Raw genomic sequence first — 21,258 nt, forward strand, 5'->3', positions numbered from 1 at the left:
GCGAAGATAAATCTGCTTTTTAATCCCAAAAGTTAGAGTATAATCTCTGAGCTCTCCTTCCGTCGATAAACAGCTCTGGATCAGAGCAGCAGCCAGTGTTTACTGTGTACATCCCCCTGACCCTCTCCTCCAGAGCCGGCCCACTCTGAGCAGCTGAGCAGCGGCTGCCCCTCCACTCTTGGCTTGACCCTCCACTCACAACACTCCACAAAGCCCGACGATGCACGTGCATTTTTTTTGCTGAAAGGTGAATATTGTCATTTTACAGGAGTATGCAGATATGCCTGTGAATTTGTCATATTTGCACTATTTACACTATGTTGTGTCCACGGGAACTCACCATGAGCTAATGCAACACTATGAAGTGCTGTGGGAGTTACATTAACATCGAGCTGGCTATCTTTCTGTGGCTATCAGAAGCAACTGAGTAAATTTCAGGATTAAAGTAACAGCAAATCATTCTCTAGATTTATAATGTAATTATTCAAATTGTCATGAAGACACATGAGTATCATGAAAAGCACTATATATATATGTATAAAATGCATAACAATGATTAGGTGTTAACTCAAGGAATATCACTGCGTTTCCAGACGTTTTGGCTTCTCTTCTTAGGTTTAACTAAGACCACGAGCATTGTTTTAGTGAACAAGTGATGGGAACGGCCTCTGAGTGAGTCACTGCTCGGCAGTGGAGAGAACATCTGTGCCTTTTCCAGAAGAGCACAACATAACCGGTAGCCATGGTAACTGTACACAAACAACATATGCCTAAATGCAGGAGAAAAACAATGGAAAGTCAGGCACATTGAAAGTGTTTTTTTTTTTACGTTGAAATCATCAATCGAGTGAGGAGAACAAACTGAAGAGAGTTTCACAGTTTTTTTTAACAAACCATCTGGAACATCAGGCTGGAGAAAGCTCAACTCTACAACATTTAGCCCTTGATCTCTGGACAGAGGGGAATCTTTGATCGGAGGATCTGAGGTGTCCAACAGTGTGATATGGGGGCAGGGATTCACTGATAGAGACAGGGCTAAGATCAGCGCTGTGTAAACAAAGAACAAGGTTTTTAACTTCAGAATACAGCTAACAGGAAGCCAGAGCTTGGAGGCAGGAATCTCAGTAATGCGGCGTCTGTTTTCTGATCTTGTTAAAAGTCTCGCTGTGGTTTTCTGAGCTAATTGGAGGCTGAATGAAAAGAAGTCCGAGTGATACCAAAATGCAAGAAGTTGCCGTAATGAGGTGGCTGTATATGTAGGTGTGGGCAACTTTCCCTTAGGTCACAGACATAGAATTGTTTCACGCAGTCTAAAACTTTACAGAGCTGATTGAAGCTGAAATAGATTTTTGAATGTATAATTTTATTATATGAATTTCATGAATATGAAAATATGTTTCTTATATTTCTCTGCCAAGGAGGTTATTTTTTCACCCTTGTCCGATTAAATGTGTTTGTTAGTTTGTCTGCAAGATTACACAAAAAAGTATATTTCCTTGAAACTTGGATGGAGGATGGGTCTCAGCCTAGAATAGACATACTTTTGGGGCAGAGGTTGGATACAGTGCATGAATTAACAACAAAGTCCCAGCGCCAACGAGTGTCTTACAACAAAGCTCGAGGTGAAGTTGGGTTCCATTATACAGTAGAAAGTTGCACCGTTTGCTTTTTGGTGCAAGGAAAAGATAAATTCAAGCGACATTTTTTATCAGCCGTTGATCATGCTGATATTTTATGTGCATGCAAATTGATTCTTTCAAAAAAATGTTTGATCCAGTGGACCATGCTGGATCGCGATTTGTCTCTGATTAGAGTTTTCCCACACATCACTGCAGCTTGTATGAGAATGTGTCTTGGTCTTTCATTTTTCTTTATAATGACATACTGTACAAACCGCCTCCTTATTTTTGACCCCATTTTGACTCCTCTAAAAATATCAGCAGCTGCAACTTTGATCGTGCGGAAAAAAAAAATTGTACATGAGTCCTGGAACAGGCACTGTCTGTGGTGACAGGGCTTTTAAAGTTTGTGCACCTTCATCTTGGTGTGAGCTGCAGAGACACCTTTATTGCTTGGTTGCTTGTTTGCGGATTTCATTTTATTTTATGTAACTGTCTTTACCAGGACCGAGATTTGAATCTTAGTGGAAATATTCCTGCTAAAATAATTGTTAATGGGACATGAAAATCAAGTCAGCCAATCTCCCGTTCCACTGCCTGCAGGTTATCTCCTGCGCTCTACCTAACTGTTTTTTTTTCTGTATGTCATTCAGGAAGAAGCTGACAAGCCAAGGATTCTTTCCTCGCAGAGATTATCTCCAAAGTGGTGTTTCCTTGACTGTAAGTACATCAGGTTGTTAAGATTTTACTCCTTTCCTCGTCGGTTTTACTACCTGGACACTGTTGTCTCAACAGCTCTTCTCCCCTCTTACCATGAAAATAAATAAAGAAATAAAATTAAAAGTCAAGTTGAAGTAACCTATACATTTAAGATGCGTGCAACCTTGTGTCATCAAGTTAGGACTGCATGAATTACAGACAAAACGTTCCTTGAAAAAAAATTCTTGGCCATTTAGCCCCAGCCAGCCATAAGCTATATCACATAAAACCAGACCGCAGTGTCATCTTGTGATGCAATTTCAGTGATGTCCTCCTCTTACATCCTTTTTAACTTAACTGACAGCCTATTTTATTAGACTGTAATAGATGAAAGTCACTGAAGACAATCCACAAATGTTTATCACGACCCACAGATATTTCACTATCCACAAACATTTTTTTCTGTGCTGTATAAAGTCATATCTACAGAAATATAGAGTGCCTGGCAAATACAAATCTCCTACTCAGCAAGGAGGAAAGGAAATGGGAGATGACACTTGGATTGGTTTAATTTATGTTCTGCGCAAACCACACCCATGACTCAGATTCTAAATACAGCCCCTTTTGCGTCGCGCGCCTCACTTTGCGCCCAGATTATCTGCCATTTAGCCAGCAAAATGGACTTGGTTACGTCCTAACCGCACTAGCACCTTGCGCTTTAGACCAAGTGCAACAGACCATCTAAACAGGGCCTGAGGGGTCAGTAAATGTTTCTCTGACTTGTGTGTTTGTGGTCCTGTCTGCTGATCCATGCCTTGATGTTCCTGTAGCACCTGTCAGAGAGCAACAGGTCAAACAGCATGAGAGGAGTCCTTTAGAATGCTTTTGGCTCTGCAGAGGTGCAGGAGATGTCTTCCAGGGAGGACAAAGGGCAGTTGTTATTTTTTGTCCCATGTTGATGACCCACTGAAGAGCTCTTCTGTCTGCTACTGAGTAGCCAGTGGACCACACTGATAGCACATCAGTATACTGTTGATTTTAGTACAAAAGTAACACTCTTTTAATGAGTACGTTAAAGTACAACTATAAAGGTACTGCATAGTGATGTTTTCATCATGTATCAAATACCCCCTGAATCTTTATTTAAAGAGGATATAGAACTGTAGGTACCTAAACATGCAAACACATGATGGTGATGCTACTCCTTTAAATAACAGAAAGCATACTTCCATCAGATCCTGTTTTTGTGGTAAATGTCATGAATATTTATCTCATACAGCAGCAGATTATCAGAAATATCAAAGAGAAAAATCCCACATCTTACACAATGTTTTGCATACAGACCCACACACACATACACACCTCTGCTCGTAGGTCCTGGTGGAATTTAGCAGAGAGCGAGAGACAAACAAAGATTGCTGGCTGAAATAGAGGGAGAAGGGAGTAGTGTTTGTTGAGGACAGAGCAAATGTGTATGTGGTTAGAAGGTATTCAGTCGTGCTGTGATCCTATGGAGTACTTTAGGGACAGTTGACTCAATATTGGCTTTTAAAGTGGCGTAAGTGAACCTACAGTATGAAAATCTATAGCCTGACCCAACACAAGATAACAGCAAGATAACATGTTTAGCATTTCAGCACCATGACTCCTTTAATACTGATGTACAGGCTATGTGGCTAACTAAATGCGTAGAAAAAGCACCTGTATGTAACAAGTACTCAGGTCGCCTGCTCAAAGTCTTTCTGAGAGGAAGACACCAAAACTACACAAAAAGGAATTTATATTGGTTATGTGATCTCTGTCACCCTCTGTTGTGGCTTCTGATCAACCGTGATAATCTGAGGTATTACCTCTGTAGAGGACAGCCATGCTCAGTATCACTTTGGCTGAGGTTTTGATTACGACACAACAAATGTTTACCTCGCTTATTGTGCAAACTGACGACTGCGGTCGCAAGATGATAGCAGATTTCTTCTTTGACAATAGGTGGCAATGTGGTTTCATGGCACAACCCTCATATACACCGGTCACTCAAAAACAATAAAACAACATTGTGTAGAAATTGGCTTTTTTTGGATAGTTTGTGAAAAAGAGCTTTACAAAGAAGAAATACGTTAGGGTTACACGGTAGATTCACATGAAAAAATTAAAATCGGTTAAAGCAAATCTCCTGAATAATCGCAAAAATGGATAAAAGTACAGCTGTGATAAAACAAGTACTTTTACCTCAGGTCCTGGCATTCATATGGATGATGCTTTACACGCAGTGGTCCCCTCAGCAGGACGATGCACCCTGCAACACCTCAAAAAGTGCTCTGGCGTAACCTGAGAAACGTAACAAAGAGCTCAAACTGTCACCATGGCATCCAAATTCCCTAGATCTCAATAAGTTCAAGCATTCATGGCACATCCAAGAACAAGTCCTATACATGGAGGCCTTACTATGCATCAGACTTAGCTCTAGCCTGGCTTGAACATGGGAGCCTCTCAGGGTGTCCTGTTGCATTTGGCACCATCTGGGTGGGAATCCTTTGAGTTCTGTGGTTTGTGAGGCTGGGCCTCCCTGGATCAGCACATCCCATAGATGCTTAATTGGATTGGGATCTGGGGAATCTGGAGGCCACATGGACACCTTTAGTTCTCCGTGTTCCTGTGCAGTTTTTGTGGTGTTGCGCGGCGCTTTGTCCCACTGTGGCTGCCGTCAGGGAGTGCCATTGCCATAGGAGGTGTACGTGGTCTGCAATGGTGTTTGTATGTTGCATTGTTATTCCTTTTAACCCTGATTTGGCAGATCAGTATATGAACCTTAATTAACTATCATTATCAAATTAATGAAAATGACCAAAAAGTAAATCACCATTAAAAAAAGCAAGGCAAGGCAAGGCAAGGCAAGGCAAGGCAAGGCAAGGCAAGGCAAGTTTATTTGTATAGCACAATTCAGACACAAGGCAACTCAAAGTGCTTTACAGGCACACACAAATTACATTAAAAGACAAACATTTCATTTAAAAGACATTAAAAATTGCATTATAAAAAAAAAAAAAAAAACTCAGAGTAATAATGCAGTTCAAAGACTTGAATTGCTTCAGTTAAAAGCAGTGGCAAAAAGAAATGTTTTAGCAGGTACAGTTCTGTAGAAAATGAAGTAGAGATATGTAGTTCTCTACTCTACACTGTTATTTTACGGTGTAAGACTTTTATTGTGCTTTTTTTACTGCGTGATGATACTGCCTCCTCATGTTCCACTGCAGGTTGTCACAATACTGTGGTTCTCTGTATAATTGCTTCAGACATGGGGAGCCAGCCCATGTACAATTTAACTATGATAAAAGCCACTTGCTTTTTTGCAAGAACTTTTAGTGACTACATTCTGCTTTAAGTCGATGAATCTAAGCACCAGGTTTTCTATTACCACAGATAATATTTCATTGGTTAACAGGGTGATTCTGTTTGTCTTTTCAGCCACGACAGCAGATCGTTTCTACAGGATAGACAGAGCACAGGTAAGTCCATCTCGCCTACCTCGACTTCAAAACAGTATAGACATATGATGAATGAATGTATATAAATAGATATCATCTAGCAATTAACAAAATAATGATGAAATGATTACCGTGCATTCCATAACAATAATGATGCGTTAACCCTATATTCACCTATCGTTTCCTTCACATGGACCTTATACTTATGATGAATGTTTATCATAAGTTTAGTATAAGTATGTGTTACTGCAATGTCTGACAAAAACTAACCACAAAGTGCGCGGCGCTAACTCCATTTGATTCATATTAATTTCGAGCATCTTTTCGGAAGAATTATCTGTAGATAAAAAACCCATGAAATTGCTTTTTTCCTGCAAGTGCAGCATTTAGAGTATGTTGCATTAGAAGCAAAACATAAAGGCCTGAAATCACCTACTGCTGCTAATAAAGCTTAATCACTGTGAGCACAAGGTAAAAACCGCTGCTGACATAGATGTGTATTTCAACCTTTAATCAATAAATGCACCTCCCATCTGGATCTTAGAGCTTGGACAGTAGGAGGACGCCATTTGAATTTAATTTACCGACTGACTCACACTGAAACTGTAAAATTGACAGGGGCAGGAATAATTTCCCCCACACTTGTCCCCATTGAAAACTATGCCCTTGGACTTACAGTAAGTGTACGGTAGACCTACTTGTATATGTAGCTGAATCTCTCCTTGTCACTTGGCTTGTCTCAAGGCTCACATTAAGGCTGCAGCAGTGGAAGCAGATGTCCACTGTTTCATGACCATGAACAGAATTTGGTTTCTTGCCAGCAGGTTAATTATTCCCATTGTTAGGGTTTGTGAAGGCTTACTTGGCATATAACTCTGACAAGTGGTTCATACACCACTGTTACAGAGGCTGCATCTGGCTACTGTGTCTCGTTATTATTCAGCTCCTTCTTTGTTTAGAGTCAGAGTTTAAAGTTTCATGGTCATAGGAGGGTGCTGGTCCTCCTGAGGTACACTGCTCGTTTTTTTCCATCTAAAACTACAAAGTCTCCTGATTGAATCCGGCTGTGGAAACTTTCTTCAAAAAGCAGGCGCTCCAGCTTGAGGCCACTCTGAGAGCAAGTGCTGTGAAAACTCGGCTCATAGCTACCCTCTCCTCAGTGGATTGTATGTATCATATAATCATTTAACTGAATAGAGAGGTTTTTATTTGAGGTGAAGTATCCTGACACAAGCCTTGGTCAGTTTGTTTTATTGCAGTCACTATAAGTCTGTAACACTATAAGTTTATTTGATTTCTTTTCCTTTAGGGGCATGTAGGCAATGTTGAAAATGAGTGAGCTGCTTTTTGATTTTGACTTTTTAATGATTTTTGTTTCATTGTGAAGGGTCACAAAATAGAATTGCATGTACTGTAATAGATGATAATATTACTGGTAAAATAACATCCATAGAATAGTGTGGTGAAATAAAAAGAAAAAGCGGGAGAAAGAAAAAAAGAAAATAAACTGTATGCAGCTAATTAGTTAATAGTAAGCTTCTATTCAGCAAAGGATTTCAGCTACAGATCTTTCTGTAGTTGACCAATGAAGAAAATACATTTTTTTTTTTTTAAGAATTACAGAGGCAAAATGAATATGGACAGAATGTGTTTGTTGTTTCTATGTTTAATACATAAAAATAATGACCATTATCAACAGAATATGAAGAAACAACAGTGTGTACAGCCACTTTGTATCTATGTATGTTTCTATCAGGAGCATCTCAACTACGTATCAGAGATCTCCCAGGAAGAGATCTTCATTCTGGACCCTGAACTGGTTGTTATGATGACTGTAGCCACCTCCCCGTCGGCCATGCCTGACCTGGTTAACCCTTCCTCCAGCTTGGTCAACAGCAGGTAGGTCAATCTCCAGCAACCAAAGCCGTTATTATATGTGGCAAACTGAGTCTGATAAACTGCAGCTGTTTGATCGACTCCTTACAGAGACTTGTAAAGACAGATTAAGACAGATTGAATTAGTCTATCCTAATAGAGATAAACGTATGGGACATTTTCCTCTGTCCTCACGACGACTTTTGGCTTGGCTCTGGTCTTTTTCTTAGAGACTGAAGCTATACACTGACTTTTAATTGTTCTACTTTTGTTCTAAGAATGTTTGATGTTTTGATCCAAAATATCCAATCAGTTCAGAGGCAGGGTGGTATTCAGCTGTTGAATAACATCTTTTTTAATTATCTTACTTCAAAATGTGGGGCTTTGTATGACTCTTCTATTGTTCATTAATTAGTTGTCTAGATTGTTCCTTTTAAAGAATGACTGAATAACGTCAGTTGTCATGGTCTGTTGGAAATACCCTGAGTAGTGAAGTTTGAGCAGAAGGTCTGATGCCAGTAGTAAAAGTACAGAAAGCTGTAGGCTGAATATTAAGGCAGCAGGAGGTTTCCAAATGTTGGAAAATATCCCCCAGGGTTGTACAGTGCTGGGCTCAAATTGCGTTTTGTGCCAAGTGAACTGGTAGATGCAACGAGCTGACAGCTTGCCTGCAGTTGTCTTGGTTCCACTACGTTTTTGTGTGAAGACAAACTGTGTCTGGCAAGTAATTAAAAACCAGACTTGATAATTCTGCAGATTTAGTTGAGTACATTTGGTTAGATTTACTACTACTTGAAGAATGAATAGAAACATGAACTTCAGAAGAACAGCCTGCCTCTGAGAGACATTATAATGTACAAGGCATTATGTCCAGAAGAAGAGGCATATTGGGGATAGAAGAAGCAAGGCAAGGACCCTGTCTGTCATAGACATACTACTGTCTGCACTGATGCCAGGCAGATTTTACTGCATTGACTTGAATGGTGATGGCGATGTATGTAGATGTGGCGGCTAGCAGCTCCTTTAATCTTTGCTATATGAGGTGCAGCTCAGACTCATTCAGCAAAATAAGGAAATTGGAGACCGCTATGCCCTCATTTTGAGTGAAACGGGATGACATCCTGGATGAAGCTAATTCACTGGATGGGCACACCTTTTGCAGCGCTAAGCATAAGTGAACACTGAACAGACAGTGTGCAAATGAAAAAAAAATGCACTGCAGGAATCTTCTGATGTCGTCAGCAGCAACATGACCAAAACAACCAGATGGAATATTGTATGTAATGTAATGTATAATGTATGTATATATATATATGTATATATATATGTATAGTATATATGTATATCTCTATCTATATGCTATCTCTATTATATCTCTCTCTCTCTCTATATTCTCTATATCTCTATCTATCTCCTCTCTCTCTATATCTCTTATGTATCTATCTCTCTATCTCTCTCTATCTCTATCCTATGTCTCTGTATCTGTCTCTCTTCTCTCTATCTCTCTCTTCTCCTCTCTCTCTCTCTCTCTCTCTCTCTCTATCTCTGTGTATTCTCTCTCCTATCTCTTCTATCTCCTCTCTCTATCTGTGTGGTGTGTGTGTGTGTGTCCTCTCTATCTCTCTATCTATCTTCTCTATATATATATATATAGATATATATATATCTATCTATATATATATATATATATATATATATATATATACTCAAAGACTACAATGAGTTCACTCAAGCAAAGCAGACAAAGACACCGAAGCAGCAAACACTCATGGGTACTTTCAAAAGTATGGAATTAGATTTGTGCCAAAAGAAACAAACGAAACTTCTTAAATGTCAAACAAAAACAGGAATTTGAGAGTACATAAAACTCATTTCAAAAATAAAACTTAGAACTTTCAATCAAATAATTTGTCAAATAGTGTAAAATATTGGTGATTTACTCTTCTAATAATGCATTATTTTGTTTACGGTTCCCTCTGCTGGTCTCTCTCCGCTCAGACTTTTGCGCTGACTCTCAGCTTTGCGGTCTCTCTGCAGCTTTGTCTCGTTTGCGCTCCCTGACTTTTTGTTTGCAGTTTTGGCACAAACCTCTCGGGTAGGAGGGCCTTTTTTAGCAGAGCGTCCCCATTGGCTAATTAAACTTGACTGACACAGCTCAGTACCTATGTGCAGGTAGCTAGCGCGCTAAACGACCCCGACTTTAAAACGGAGAGAAGAAGAGATGGCGACGACGCCAGCGACAATGAAGAACAATATATGTATGTCATAACTACTTACACTTCATTAGTTTTTTCTCGTTGTGGGTTGTTACTGTTGTTCTTCATTGTCGTCGTCATCTTCTTCTTCTCTCCGTTTTAAAGCCAGGGTCGTTTAGCGCACTAGCTACCTGCATCTATGCATCCAAGCGTGGGCTGCGTCTCACACACACTTCAGCTGGCTGTACACGAGGGTCTGCTGTCACAGTGCAGCGTCACACACTCACCTGCTAACACAAGGAAGGTGGTAGGCCAATGTTGCAATAGCATATACAGAATAAGCAAGAGCCATATGAAAGTATAGACTTTGTTTCAACAAAATAAAAAAGCCTTTTAAGGAACAGCTTGGATGCAGGTACTTTTTTTCTTCATGCAGCTGTATTATCCAGGAAAATATAAATTCAGGCTAAGTATCGGATTGGGACTATTAAACTACTCGGAGATTTGGCACAGCAGATTTGGTCCCATTTTCAGAATATCTATAATAAATTCATTATTGAGCTTGACCAAACTTCATGAATCTTTTATGTGACAAAGTGGTATGTGTTCCACTGATTCCATCACAGAAAATTAGAGTTGTAGAAATCGTTGGAACTTCCATGATACCACACACGTTCTTCACAATTATAAGTACACTTTTGACTTTTGGATATTAGTTGGTGATTTTAAACAAACAGACCTCAGAACTATTTTAGAAGCTATAGAACCTTCACAGTACTGTTTAGGTGCACAGACTGACAAATGTTCAGAGATGCTGCCACTCAGAATAACAACATCAGTCTTGCAGAATGTAAATCTTCAGTGACATCAGATATAGACTAATGTATTGTTGATGTGGTGAACACAAAGAGAGTAAGATCATTCCAGAAGGACTTGCAGGTGAGGTTTCTACCCAGAGCCAAAAAAATGCATACAGCACCACCAGAGCAAGACTGAATACTGGTATCAAAGAGGCCAATCAGAGACATGAGCAGACAGGATTTGATCACTTCAAACTAACTGGAAGGGAGTTGCAGGCTTTTAAACTTTGTGTGGGAGTGTCTTGGAAAAAACAAAAAGAAACTTAAAGCAGCTGCAAGGATCTTTTTCATTTCGTGGTAATTCTGGTGGCCCCTGTGGAGAAAAGCAAAAGCAAGTGAAAGAGAAAAAGTAAAAAAGTATTTTTCTCTTCCCCAAAAAACAAAATGTGAGTCAATCAATCAATCTTTATTTCATAGTGCCAATTCAGAACGAAGTTATCTCATGACACGTACCAACTTGAGCAGGTCTAGACCATACTCCTGGATTAACTTATTTACAGATACCCAACACAGAACTGCATTTTAACAGGCAGAAACCTTGAGCAGAACCAGACTCGATGGTGGGCCGTCATCTGCCTCAACCTCCATCAATCAACAACTGAAAATTGTTCCAAGCAACAGCACTACTTCTTTTAAATGAGTACCATTTAATAAAAACAACATGGTCCAGCTGTTTATAAAAATTAGAATATATATGTGTGACCTGTCTTCAAGATATATGTTTTACGTATGAATTTTTTGAGCATGGGCATGTCAGCCACACCAAGTATCGAGAGATGCAAAAACATCGTTGGTTTAAGTCTTTTCATGGGATTTGTTGACAGTATAGATAATAAATAATAACACCAGGCTTACCCTAACATCAGTAAACAGGGAAAAATGAGAAACATCCTCTCCTCTCTCTCTAATCTTCTCCATGTGTCTGAAGAGAGAGAGCATTTAAAGACAGCTGCTCTAACAGGTTCCTGTAGGTGTGAATTTATTCTGTTTATTTGTGTATCAATATTGTAAAAAAGATTTCATATGGAGGCAGAGTAAGCAGAAAAATAATGTGTTATCCACAGACACACACACACAAACATGCACACGCACGCACGCACACACACACACACACACACAACTAGAGCTAATAATATAGTAACACTTGGCTGTTTCTCAGAAGGAAAAGAAACTGTTGAAAAATGCCAAATAGAAAATATTATTCATGTATTTAACCACCCCACACACACACACACGCACACGCGCGCGCACGCACGCACGCACACACACAAACTCTTACACCCTTCAGAATTATGCAGTTCTACTTCATGCAGGCTTTGCCCTCTAACAGGCTCAATAGGCTTGACAATTCAAACTGTGAAGCAGCAAACTGAAATTACCATGTGCTTGCTCAACCTACCGACTACACTGAGCTGAGAGCTTCCATCATAAAAGATATATATACAAACAAGTGACAAATAGGGAAAACTAATGTAACTTGTCTTGGTGTTGGAAGGGAGTCAACCCCATTCTTGCAATATAGATATTCCCTCATTTGGAGTCAAACCGAGCGGTGCTGAATGCTTTTCCATCACTAGTTCTACTGCACTGATTTGAGCTGAGCTGTGCCGACAATGGACCTTCTCACGAGTAGGGCCAAGCCAACCATGCGCCACCACCGAGATGGCTGTGGTGACGTCTCGCGACTGCACCCAACCTATAACAAGCACCCACCTCCCCCTAAAATGGATACTGAACTCATGTCTATGCAGGAAACCTGAGACAAAGAAGTTTTTACTTTGTTAGTTGTGATTCTTGGATAGTGCTACACAGATTTAGACAAGCGCTTCATTGGTTTAAGACACACCTTCAAGCAGGTAGCCCATATAATGGAACATCAGCACTGGACTCCAGTTAAGCTTCGCTCGTCTCTTTTCTCATAAGAGGGAGAACAGAAAGGCAGACACAGCTCAGCAGCATCTTCTGCTCCTTGTCCAACTGTTTAAAGTGCTGACAAACAAGATGGATCCAGATAGTCCCTCAGAGGTAATGGGAGCCCCCAGGATTATAGGCAATTTTATTAAAATATTCCAGCATTTTGCTATCCAGGGTTATTCGGCAATCACTTGCTGACCAGTCACTTGAGTGAGGAATTAGGATGGCAGCAAGGCAGTCCATGCCGGGTGGTGGCTGTTGAACGGTGCTCTCAATGTAAGACTTTCTCAGGCACTTGAGGCAGAAATTATGTGGGCTAGCATGTAACTGCTATGGGCATAGATGAGCTTCTTGAAGCAGTGACTCCATCCATGGACAAATCAATTTAGTAGGCAAACTTTGCCTTTGGAGAGGGAAAACGGATGGCGTAAAATGGATGGTGTAAAATGGATGGTGTAAAATGGATGGTGGTCAGGAGTTTCACTGCAGCCTTAACAGGCATTAGGTAGCTAATTGACAGGCTGTGCACATGCAGTTTTTTAGTGGGCAAATACAGTCGTTGTCAAAAGTTTACTCATAGTACACTTGTAATAAAACATGTATATCATATCAGTTTTCAGTTGCAGTGATGTTTACTACTTATTTGTCTCTGATGGAGTGTGTGGAACACATTGTGATTCAGTTATGAGTCTATTATAGGTCTTTTGAAAATGTGACCAACTCTGCTGTATGTAAACTTTTGACCATGACTGTACATCTGTGTGACTAGAGGTGAATTATACTTAATTACTACATGGACTGTATTCAGACCAAATCTGACAATGTGGCTAACTGGCAAAGTGTAATGCAGCTGTGTTGAAGTGTGGGACTGTTGTCCATAGTATATGTGTGTGACTTGTTGGGATCCCCCCACTGATCACTTTGCCAAAAGGCAAAGCTTCTATGTTGTTATGCTACAAGCATGCTCGTCCCATCAGTGATCATTAGTCCATATTAACAAATTAAAATAATAATAGTAAACAAGCAGTAAACTGCAAGCCAGATGATTATTGTGTGGGCACCAGACCAAACCGAGTAATCTCAAGTGAAACATAACGCTGCACAAAGAAATGTGATCCCTCTGCAGCGGGCTGCATTTATTTTTTCGGAACCCCCTGTGGTCAGCACCACAGCAGAAAAGCTCTACCCTCATTCAGCATGAATGGGAGCACCTGTGTTTTCGCCAGAACCTCAAAAACAGACAGCCATATTGTGTTTGTTACCTAAAGTAACAACCTGGTGTTAATGTTGTCTTTGTTATGGCTATTGTGTTAAACTGATTTGTGTTTGCCTGTACAATTTGTGTTCCTAAAAACATGATGTAATGTGTTCACTCATTAGCATCAGTGCCCTTTTGAATGCTAGTTGTTAGTATAAGTGGACATGCTGTGTTGACAGCATGACTCAAGTTAATTGACCCTTGCTAATAGGAGTGGAGTGTACAAGTCTGGTGTTAAGATCCTGGAACTGTAATTACTTTTCCTGAGTTTAATTATTAGTTGTCATGGAGCCATGAACGCTTTGATTTTTAGCTATTGAAAAAAAAACCCCACATAGATAATATATTAGCGTGATAAAATAAATGCTAGCGGGACCATAAAGGTTCTCCTGGCATTTGGGCTGCTGTGTGGATGTAAAATACAAAATGTGAACATGCAAAGATTAGCATACAGAATAGAAAGAGGGTATAAATAAAGTAACAGGTACAATGTGAGTACAGGCAGAGCAACGCAACCTGCTGATCCTAACAACACTTCCCTTTGGCTATGTGTGTGTTTGCGTGCACGTGTGTGTGTGTGTGTGTGTGTGTGTGTGTGTGTGCGCGTGCGTGTATGGTGTGCGTGCGTGCGTGTGTGTGTGTGTGTGCATTTGTGTTGGCGGGCTGATTTGCAATGCTGAGTGCACTGAGTGGGAGGATGAGGAGGAGAGATGAGACCAAGAGGCAGGGGCAGAGTGAGGGAGAAATGGGCTCAGGAGAAGGATAGAGTCAGAAAAACAGTGGAGAGAGAGAAAAATGGAATGCATGTCAGAGCACTCAAGAGTCACACCAATCTACTGTACTTAGACACGCACACACACACACAAACAGGGTAGCATTTTGCCCACGCAGGGCCAGAGGTGAACGTTATTCCTCCCACTATAATTACCTCTCTCTCTCCGCTTCCCTCTATCTCTCTGTCTCTGACAAACACACTGAACGACACCTACACACAAAACATTTTGTTTTTTAAAATGATTTTTGAGCTGATAGCTTCAGATACTGTCAGTTTACACTTCAGGTGAAAATGTGTTAACTTAGACACGAGGCTCGCAAAACATCAGGCTCTTCGATGGTGAGGGAATTTCTGAGATATTAGTGAGGTATATTTCAGGAAAGGAAACTTTGTGATTTTCAGGGCCTTTCTGTGGGGTTTCTTCTGGGGACTTTCCCCCACCATTAAAGCATGTAGTGTGATCATTTTTCTGCCAGTGTCCTTGACTGAAGCACTGGCCAGATGATCTGGCTGGGTGCCATACAATGGCTGCCCACTGCTCTTTAGGGATGAGGTACATGCAGAGAACACGTTTTAATACATTGTTAAAGTGTGATTGTATGTATTGTGTTTATACTGTACAACAGGGCAAATGTTTTGTGGGTTGAACCACAGCTTTGGAGCTCATGCTGAAGTCTTTGTGACTAAGGATTACATGACCAATAGCCTGAGATTGTCAGGGAAAGAATAGACTTTCAAGCAACGTTTTACATCAGCATGGTTGACAAAATTCTTGGATGGCTCAGAATCGTTGGAAGTTTCAGTATATATATGTATGTATATGTAAGTTTCTCCTTGCTGAAAAGACTGTTTTGAAACAGGGAGGAACACTAGAGAGTGCTTTGAAGGAACAACTTGTTTCAGCCGAGACGGTTTTGCAGCCAGCAGAAATGTCGGAAGACATGAGTGAGAAGGAGTCAGATGAGGGAAGAGCTGATCGGACAGGTGAGGCGAGGGAAGACGGAGACAAGGAGTGAAGGTTGCAGCAGATAGGTACAGTGTGGGTGGATAAGAGAGGTTTGGGAAAGGGGGGGCCTACCTGCAATATTTAATACTGATGAGGTAAATATGTGTTTTTTTTCTTGTAACAATAGCACCACCAGTAAATCACTGCTAATCTCAGCGAAAAACAAAAGACTCCAAATGGTTTGTCCGGGGCCGGTTTGTATTTTGAAGCAGCAGCGGTATGAAATGTGTTCGCACCAGCCGTCAGAAGCAAATACAACGTGTAGCCTATACGGCTGCATGAAAGCAAACACTCAGAAACCTAGGTGTAAAACTCAACCCCAAGCCACAGATTTAATCACAGGAGACCATTAACAATTATACTCTCTCAGCCACTCATGTGTTGAGCCCCAGACGTACAGTGGTTGTAGCCGAGGGAGGACACCATTATGGGTCGGCTCCTGTTGGCCCTGCTAGCACAGATAATTACAACAGCATCGGTCAGCGTGGGTGGTGCTTGCTGTGAGGCGGCGGTGTAAACACATATAATCATGGTTTGTGTCTACATGGCGTAACTAAAGCTACTCGGAACAGAAACTTTGTACAGGCACGGGTGTGGCGATGACAACATGACGTACTTCTGTCTCTGCTTCTAAGAGAAAATGATCATTATTGAACTTTCCAAAAGTCCTTTAAACCAGACTTACTTTATATCCTTTGCCCCAACTTTTCTATATTGCTGTTGCAGTTATGGACTTTATGTGAGACTCTTATACTCTTTCAGCAATGTCTACGGCTTCTCCAAGTTTCTTCCGATTGAATATTCCTGAGAGAATTTCAGATACCTTCTGCTTCTTCTTGCTTTGCCCACAGCTTAACATCCTTCAGAGTGCTTTGCCGTTCCTTCTCCTTTTTTTCTGCCAGTGCCTTTGTCCCATTCATGTTCATTATCTCACTATCTATAACTATTTAACTCTTTATCTAGGAAGGATCCACACTTGCTGGATAAGTGAATGGGAAGAGGTTAAAAAAAGGCTCATAGTTTTGTCATTTGATTTCAAGTTTATTATTTGAACTGTCGCAAAAACAGTTCAGCATTACTACTGCCTTCTTATACAGGGTACACTATTTGAAAAACCTCACAGGGATATGAAATATATTTATTAGGGGAAATGGTTTCATTAAGAAGAAATATTGAGGTCTTAGATGAATCAACCGACCACATCCTCTAAATCATCTGAACTTTGTACAGGAACCATCCAGCCCTGACTGTATCTGTCTCTGACTGAGTTAGAGTTCGTTCACTGACTTTGTTTCCTCTGTGTTCTGCTGTAGTTCTTCACAGAGGCAGCGAGTGAACAGTGACAGCTCTGCAGCTGAAGCGCTAACAAACAACTCTGCACCTGTGGCCAGCAAACTCAGCAGGTTAGTATACTCTTAGTTGGTTGTATCTTTTTTGTTTTTAACTGAAAAATAAGGTGTGATATCAGTACGACAAGGTTTAAACAATCGTTGGTTTGACAGGTCAAAATGCATTAAACCTAATCTAGGAGTATTGTATTGAGTTGGGGCATAAGGAGTAGGGCAGTATGTGTGTGGTTATGTAAAGGATACTGCACAATGAGGTGTCCATTACCAGGAACTGAAGGAGGCCAGAGCTGTGCAACATGCAGGGTCCATTGATTCGTGATTATCGACAACTTGAACAGGGTTATTTTTATATAAAAATCACTTTTTGACTAATAGCTAGAAAAAATAGTATTCAAAGTCAATAACACTCAATTAACTTGGCCAAATCAGCTTATCTTTCTTCAGAATTGCTTTAGTTAGCCTACACTAGTCCTACATAGTGTTGCTTTAATTGCTTAATGCATCTACACTGACTTGCCTCGCCTTTCTGTTTCTATGGCGGCCTGTCAATGTAAAATGTATTTGTGGTAAACACTGTTGCTACATCAGTAAGACAGGTACTCTTCCCACACTAGTACTTGGTGGATAATCCAAGACCATGAACACTGCCGACCGTTAAACCTCTCTCTGAGATATGTATATTCCTCATACATAGATTCCTATTTTTTTTTTTTTTTTCGGCTCAGTAGGCTTTATTGGAATGAACTTTACATGTATTACCAAATTACAATAACAGTTATGAAAAAATTAAATTGGGTAATAATTCACCCAACGTTGTGAATATAATTATTAATTAAAGTGAATAAAATAGGTAATTGTAGTTCACTCTTCAGAATTGGAAGAGCATGTTTTAGAATAGTTCAAACATACAGTTTAGTTTTAACTATTGGCCCAGCTGTCACGAAGACAGTGTTAGCAGCATGGCTACCGCTAATGACCTGGCTACTGTCCAAAGCAAGAAACAACCACAAGAATCCCAATTTCACCTGTAAACCCCAATCTCAGTACTATGAAAAGGAAGAGTAAAACACTTGGGTGTATCAACAAGTAAGTAGGTTCGGCTACTGATCTAGAAAAAAGAATGCTAGGTTAGAACCATCTCAAGTCTTTTGAGGTGAAACATCGACTTTGACACAACACTCAAGTGCTCTAGCGGGTGAATGCCTGTCCGTTGCATTCTGAAACCGCCTCATCCTTCAGCTGCACTTATGTGCTTAAATGCCCTCAGGCAGATTGTACCACAGCCTCAGCACAGGAGCAGGAAAACAGACAGGCTGAAGGTAGGCGATTCAAAGACGGGTGGACAGTTGATCAGGTTTCCATCACTCTCCCTTTTTGCCATGTTTGCCTCCTGCTTCAGGGGAGTCTTCCTTTCTTTTGCAGCGGAGAGTTCCTCCAGTTGCTCCATCGTTACTTGGGGATACTGACCAGAGAAAGTATGCCTCTGTTTTGTGTTGCACAATGGCAGACACGCATAAGACACGCTAGCACAGCGAAAAATTAGTTTTTTGGGGAACTGATCTATATGCAGATGGTGCCATTTTACAGCCCATTCACCTTGGAATCAGTTCTTTCTTTAGAACTGATTCCAGAATAAGTTTTCAATTGCCAGTTAGAATATGTCACTCCCTAATTTGGTTGTAGTCCCCATTAGTCCCCAAATGTCCCCAAACTTCTGAAATTACCAAGATGTTTATATTATTGTCCTCACAGGAATGATTTTCCTCCTTCAGATATAAGTTGACATCTTGGCCAGAGAATACAGATGGTTTGAAAGAGTAAAAAAATCAATTTATGTCCAAGTGGAACGACCGTCTTTGAACAGAGGAGATGGCCTATGGCATTACTTATCACCCACCTACAATACAGTACTGAGTTTCCTCCCCAGACAGCTTAACAACCATTCACACCTGGGCTCACCTAACCCTGGAAACCCCCTTAAAGGTCACCTGGGTTAACGAGCCTGTGTAAAATTGTGTACAATTATAGCCCAAGGTGGCGCCACAATAAAATGTGATATGATTTTTTCTGTAAATCTGTTGTCTTTAAAAACAAATTAAACTTGGCAGATGCAGCTGTAGGTGGCGCTATGGTGAAAATTAAGTTTGACTGACTATGCTAGTGAAGCTCTGAGTGGAGAGCCTTGTGACCAATGCACCACTTCCTGGATATTGATTATTGCACCCATTCCTCGCCGCAAGTGACAGCAGCAGATGCAGCAATCATACGCTTTGTCTTCAGGAAATGCAAATATCATAGTTTGTCATCTCTGTTGTTTTGCAGGGCGGGTTGCATCCATCGTTCCAACACCACTGCAGCTGATTTTAAACCAAGACTAAGGTACAATTACTATTTTTTTCTGTTTCTGTTTCTGTTTAAATAATTAAATCAATTATCAACACATCACAGGAGTATAGATGTATCCAACAGACTGTGGAGCTCACTGTAAAACAACATTTAATCAAAAACACATTCAGTTTCCACTGTATACTGCCGAAGGGGTCACTGAAGATACAAGAAGCAGCTTTCTCAGTATGGATATTATGTATTATATTTATATTGGCTGCTTTGTCACTCATGGCTGCTGTCCTCTCATGACTAACCTTTAACATCTCTGAAGCCACCACATACAAAGTCCAACAGGCGATGCCAAAGCCTAAGGTACGAGACAGCTTTCACGAGAAGTGTGCTGTGGTTTGGCTGGGTTTGTTGCCAGCAGTTTGATGTGGATGCGTCTTTTTTGTGTGGGTGCGCGCTTTAGTTTGACTCTCTAACAACCCATATGCAAAGCTCTTGTGATATTGTCAGTTTGATTCAAGTCTCTGTGTCACATTCCTCTGCTCATTAAAACATCCTGGTTCTCATTAGAGCAGAGCAGTACTCTGTTCATTAAAACACTATTGCAATGAGAAAGTGTGTATGTGTGTGTGTGTGTGTGTGTGTGTGAGCGCACACGCGTGCATGCGTGTGCTTCTCATCAATTGTATTCTCATTCATTTATGACCAGTAGTTCTGAACTTCTTTATACAACCTGCATGTTCAAATACAACAAAGATGATAATATGTATACTTGCTATGTGGTAGTTAATGTACATACTTGACAAGCCTCCACACCAGTATCAGCCATGACCAGAGGCATTATGTCTCTGTGTTGTCTATCACAAAAGTCAAAGGTCACCATGATCTAAAAAACCCCCACATTTTTGGCCATAACGATATAAGTCATATACTAATATGAAAAAAAAGGTCCCACAAATGTCTAATAGGAAAAAAATAATGTGATAATATTTCATATCCAACAGTTGAAAGGTCAACTTCATAATGTTCTGCTAGTTAATTTCATTTACAGAGCTATTATAATCAGAACAAATATACTTATCAATCAAAGGGAATTAGAAATAAAATTGTGTCTCTCACATAAAGCTGTTTCAAATGAAGGTCTTGTCCCTGCCCACAGTCTCATCGATTCGGGGAAATACAGTATCTGGGCAGCAGGACTTTGCATGTGGGACTGTGTTGAAATTAACTGCACTGTGTGTGTTCATGGCAATGAAGGAACATGTCTCACCCAGTGTGACTCATTGATGAGTTATTCATAGTTTTTAGACAACAACGGCGCTCTATGGCACACAGGAAAAAGATTTATATAGAGATTTATGCTGGTTGGGGTCTGCACATGGGATTTGTTGTGTATGAAACATTCACCTGCCTCACTGACTTACTGCTGACGTGTGCATGCAATGACCCATTTCCATATTATGTTTTGTTTTGCTCAAAGCAAAGACAAACATGTGTACAGCAGTGTGCATAATCATGTGTGCACTGCAAATGGCAGTAAACGAGACTGAACTTAAACAGTGAGTGGCTGAGCAGCTCTTCTGTGTGTTTGTCTCTCTCCCCAGACAGGAAAAAAGCCAGAAGACAAGTGAAACAGAGAGAGAGAAAGGTAACACACACACGCGCACACACAGATATTTGTCTTTCAGTGTTTGTGAGTACACCCATTTGATATAATGCATTCAGTAGCCCCTAACCTTAACTCTTACTCCAACGTCGAAGCCTCTCTTTTAATGTCAGATCTTGAAACAGTCCTGAAGTAGTGAGGGTCACACACACACACACACACACACACACACACACACACACACACCTTTGTGTCATGTTGGTTGTTTGTCGGACCTGGCTGT

General features: G+C 40.5%; 1 protein-coding gene across 6 annotated transcripts in view; it reads left to right on the plus strand.

The window, feature by feature from the left end:
* Nucleotides 1-21,258, plus strand: part of dgkza (diacylglycerol kinase, zeta a) — a 109,213-nt gene that overhangs the window by 69,751 nt on the left and 18,204 nt on the right. For all 6 annotated transcript variants that reach the window (XM_030409609.1, XM_030409608.1, XM_030409603.1 and 3 more), the window contains 6 exons: nucleotides 2,273-2,339; nucleotides 5,781-5,821; nucleotides 7,557-7,699; nucleotides 16,997-17,086; nucleotides 19,355-19,411; nucleotides 20,974-21,017. In XM_030409609.1, coding sequence (XP_030265469.1) covers nucleotides 2,273-2,339; nucleotides 5,781-5,821; nucleotides 7,557-7,699; nucleotides 16,997-17,086; nucleotides 19,355-19,411; nucleotides 20,974-21,017 — 442 coding nt within the window. The remainder of the gene's footprint in view (nucleotides 1-2,272; nucleotides 2,340-5,780; nucleotides 5,822-7,556; nucleotides 7,700-16,996; nucleotides 17,087-19,354; nucleotides 19,412-20,973; nucleotides 21,018-21,258) is intronic.

Source organism: Sparus aurata, chromosome 24 (genome assembly GCF_900880675.1).
Source record: "Sparus aurata chromosome 24, fSpaAur1.1, whole genome shotgun sequence".
NCBI lineage: Eukaryota > Metazoa > Chordata > Actinopteri > Spariformes > Sparidae > Sparus > Sparus aurata.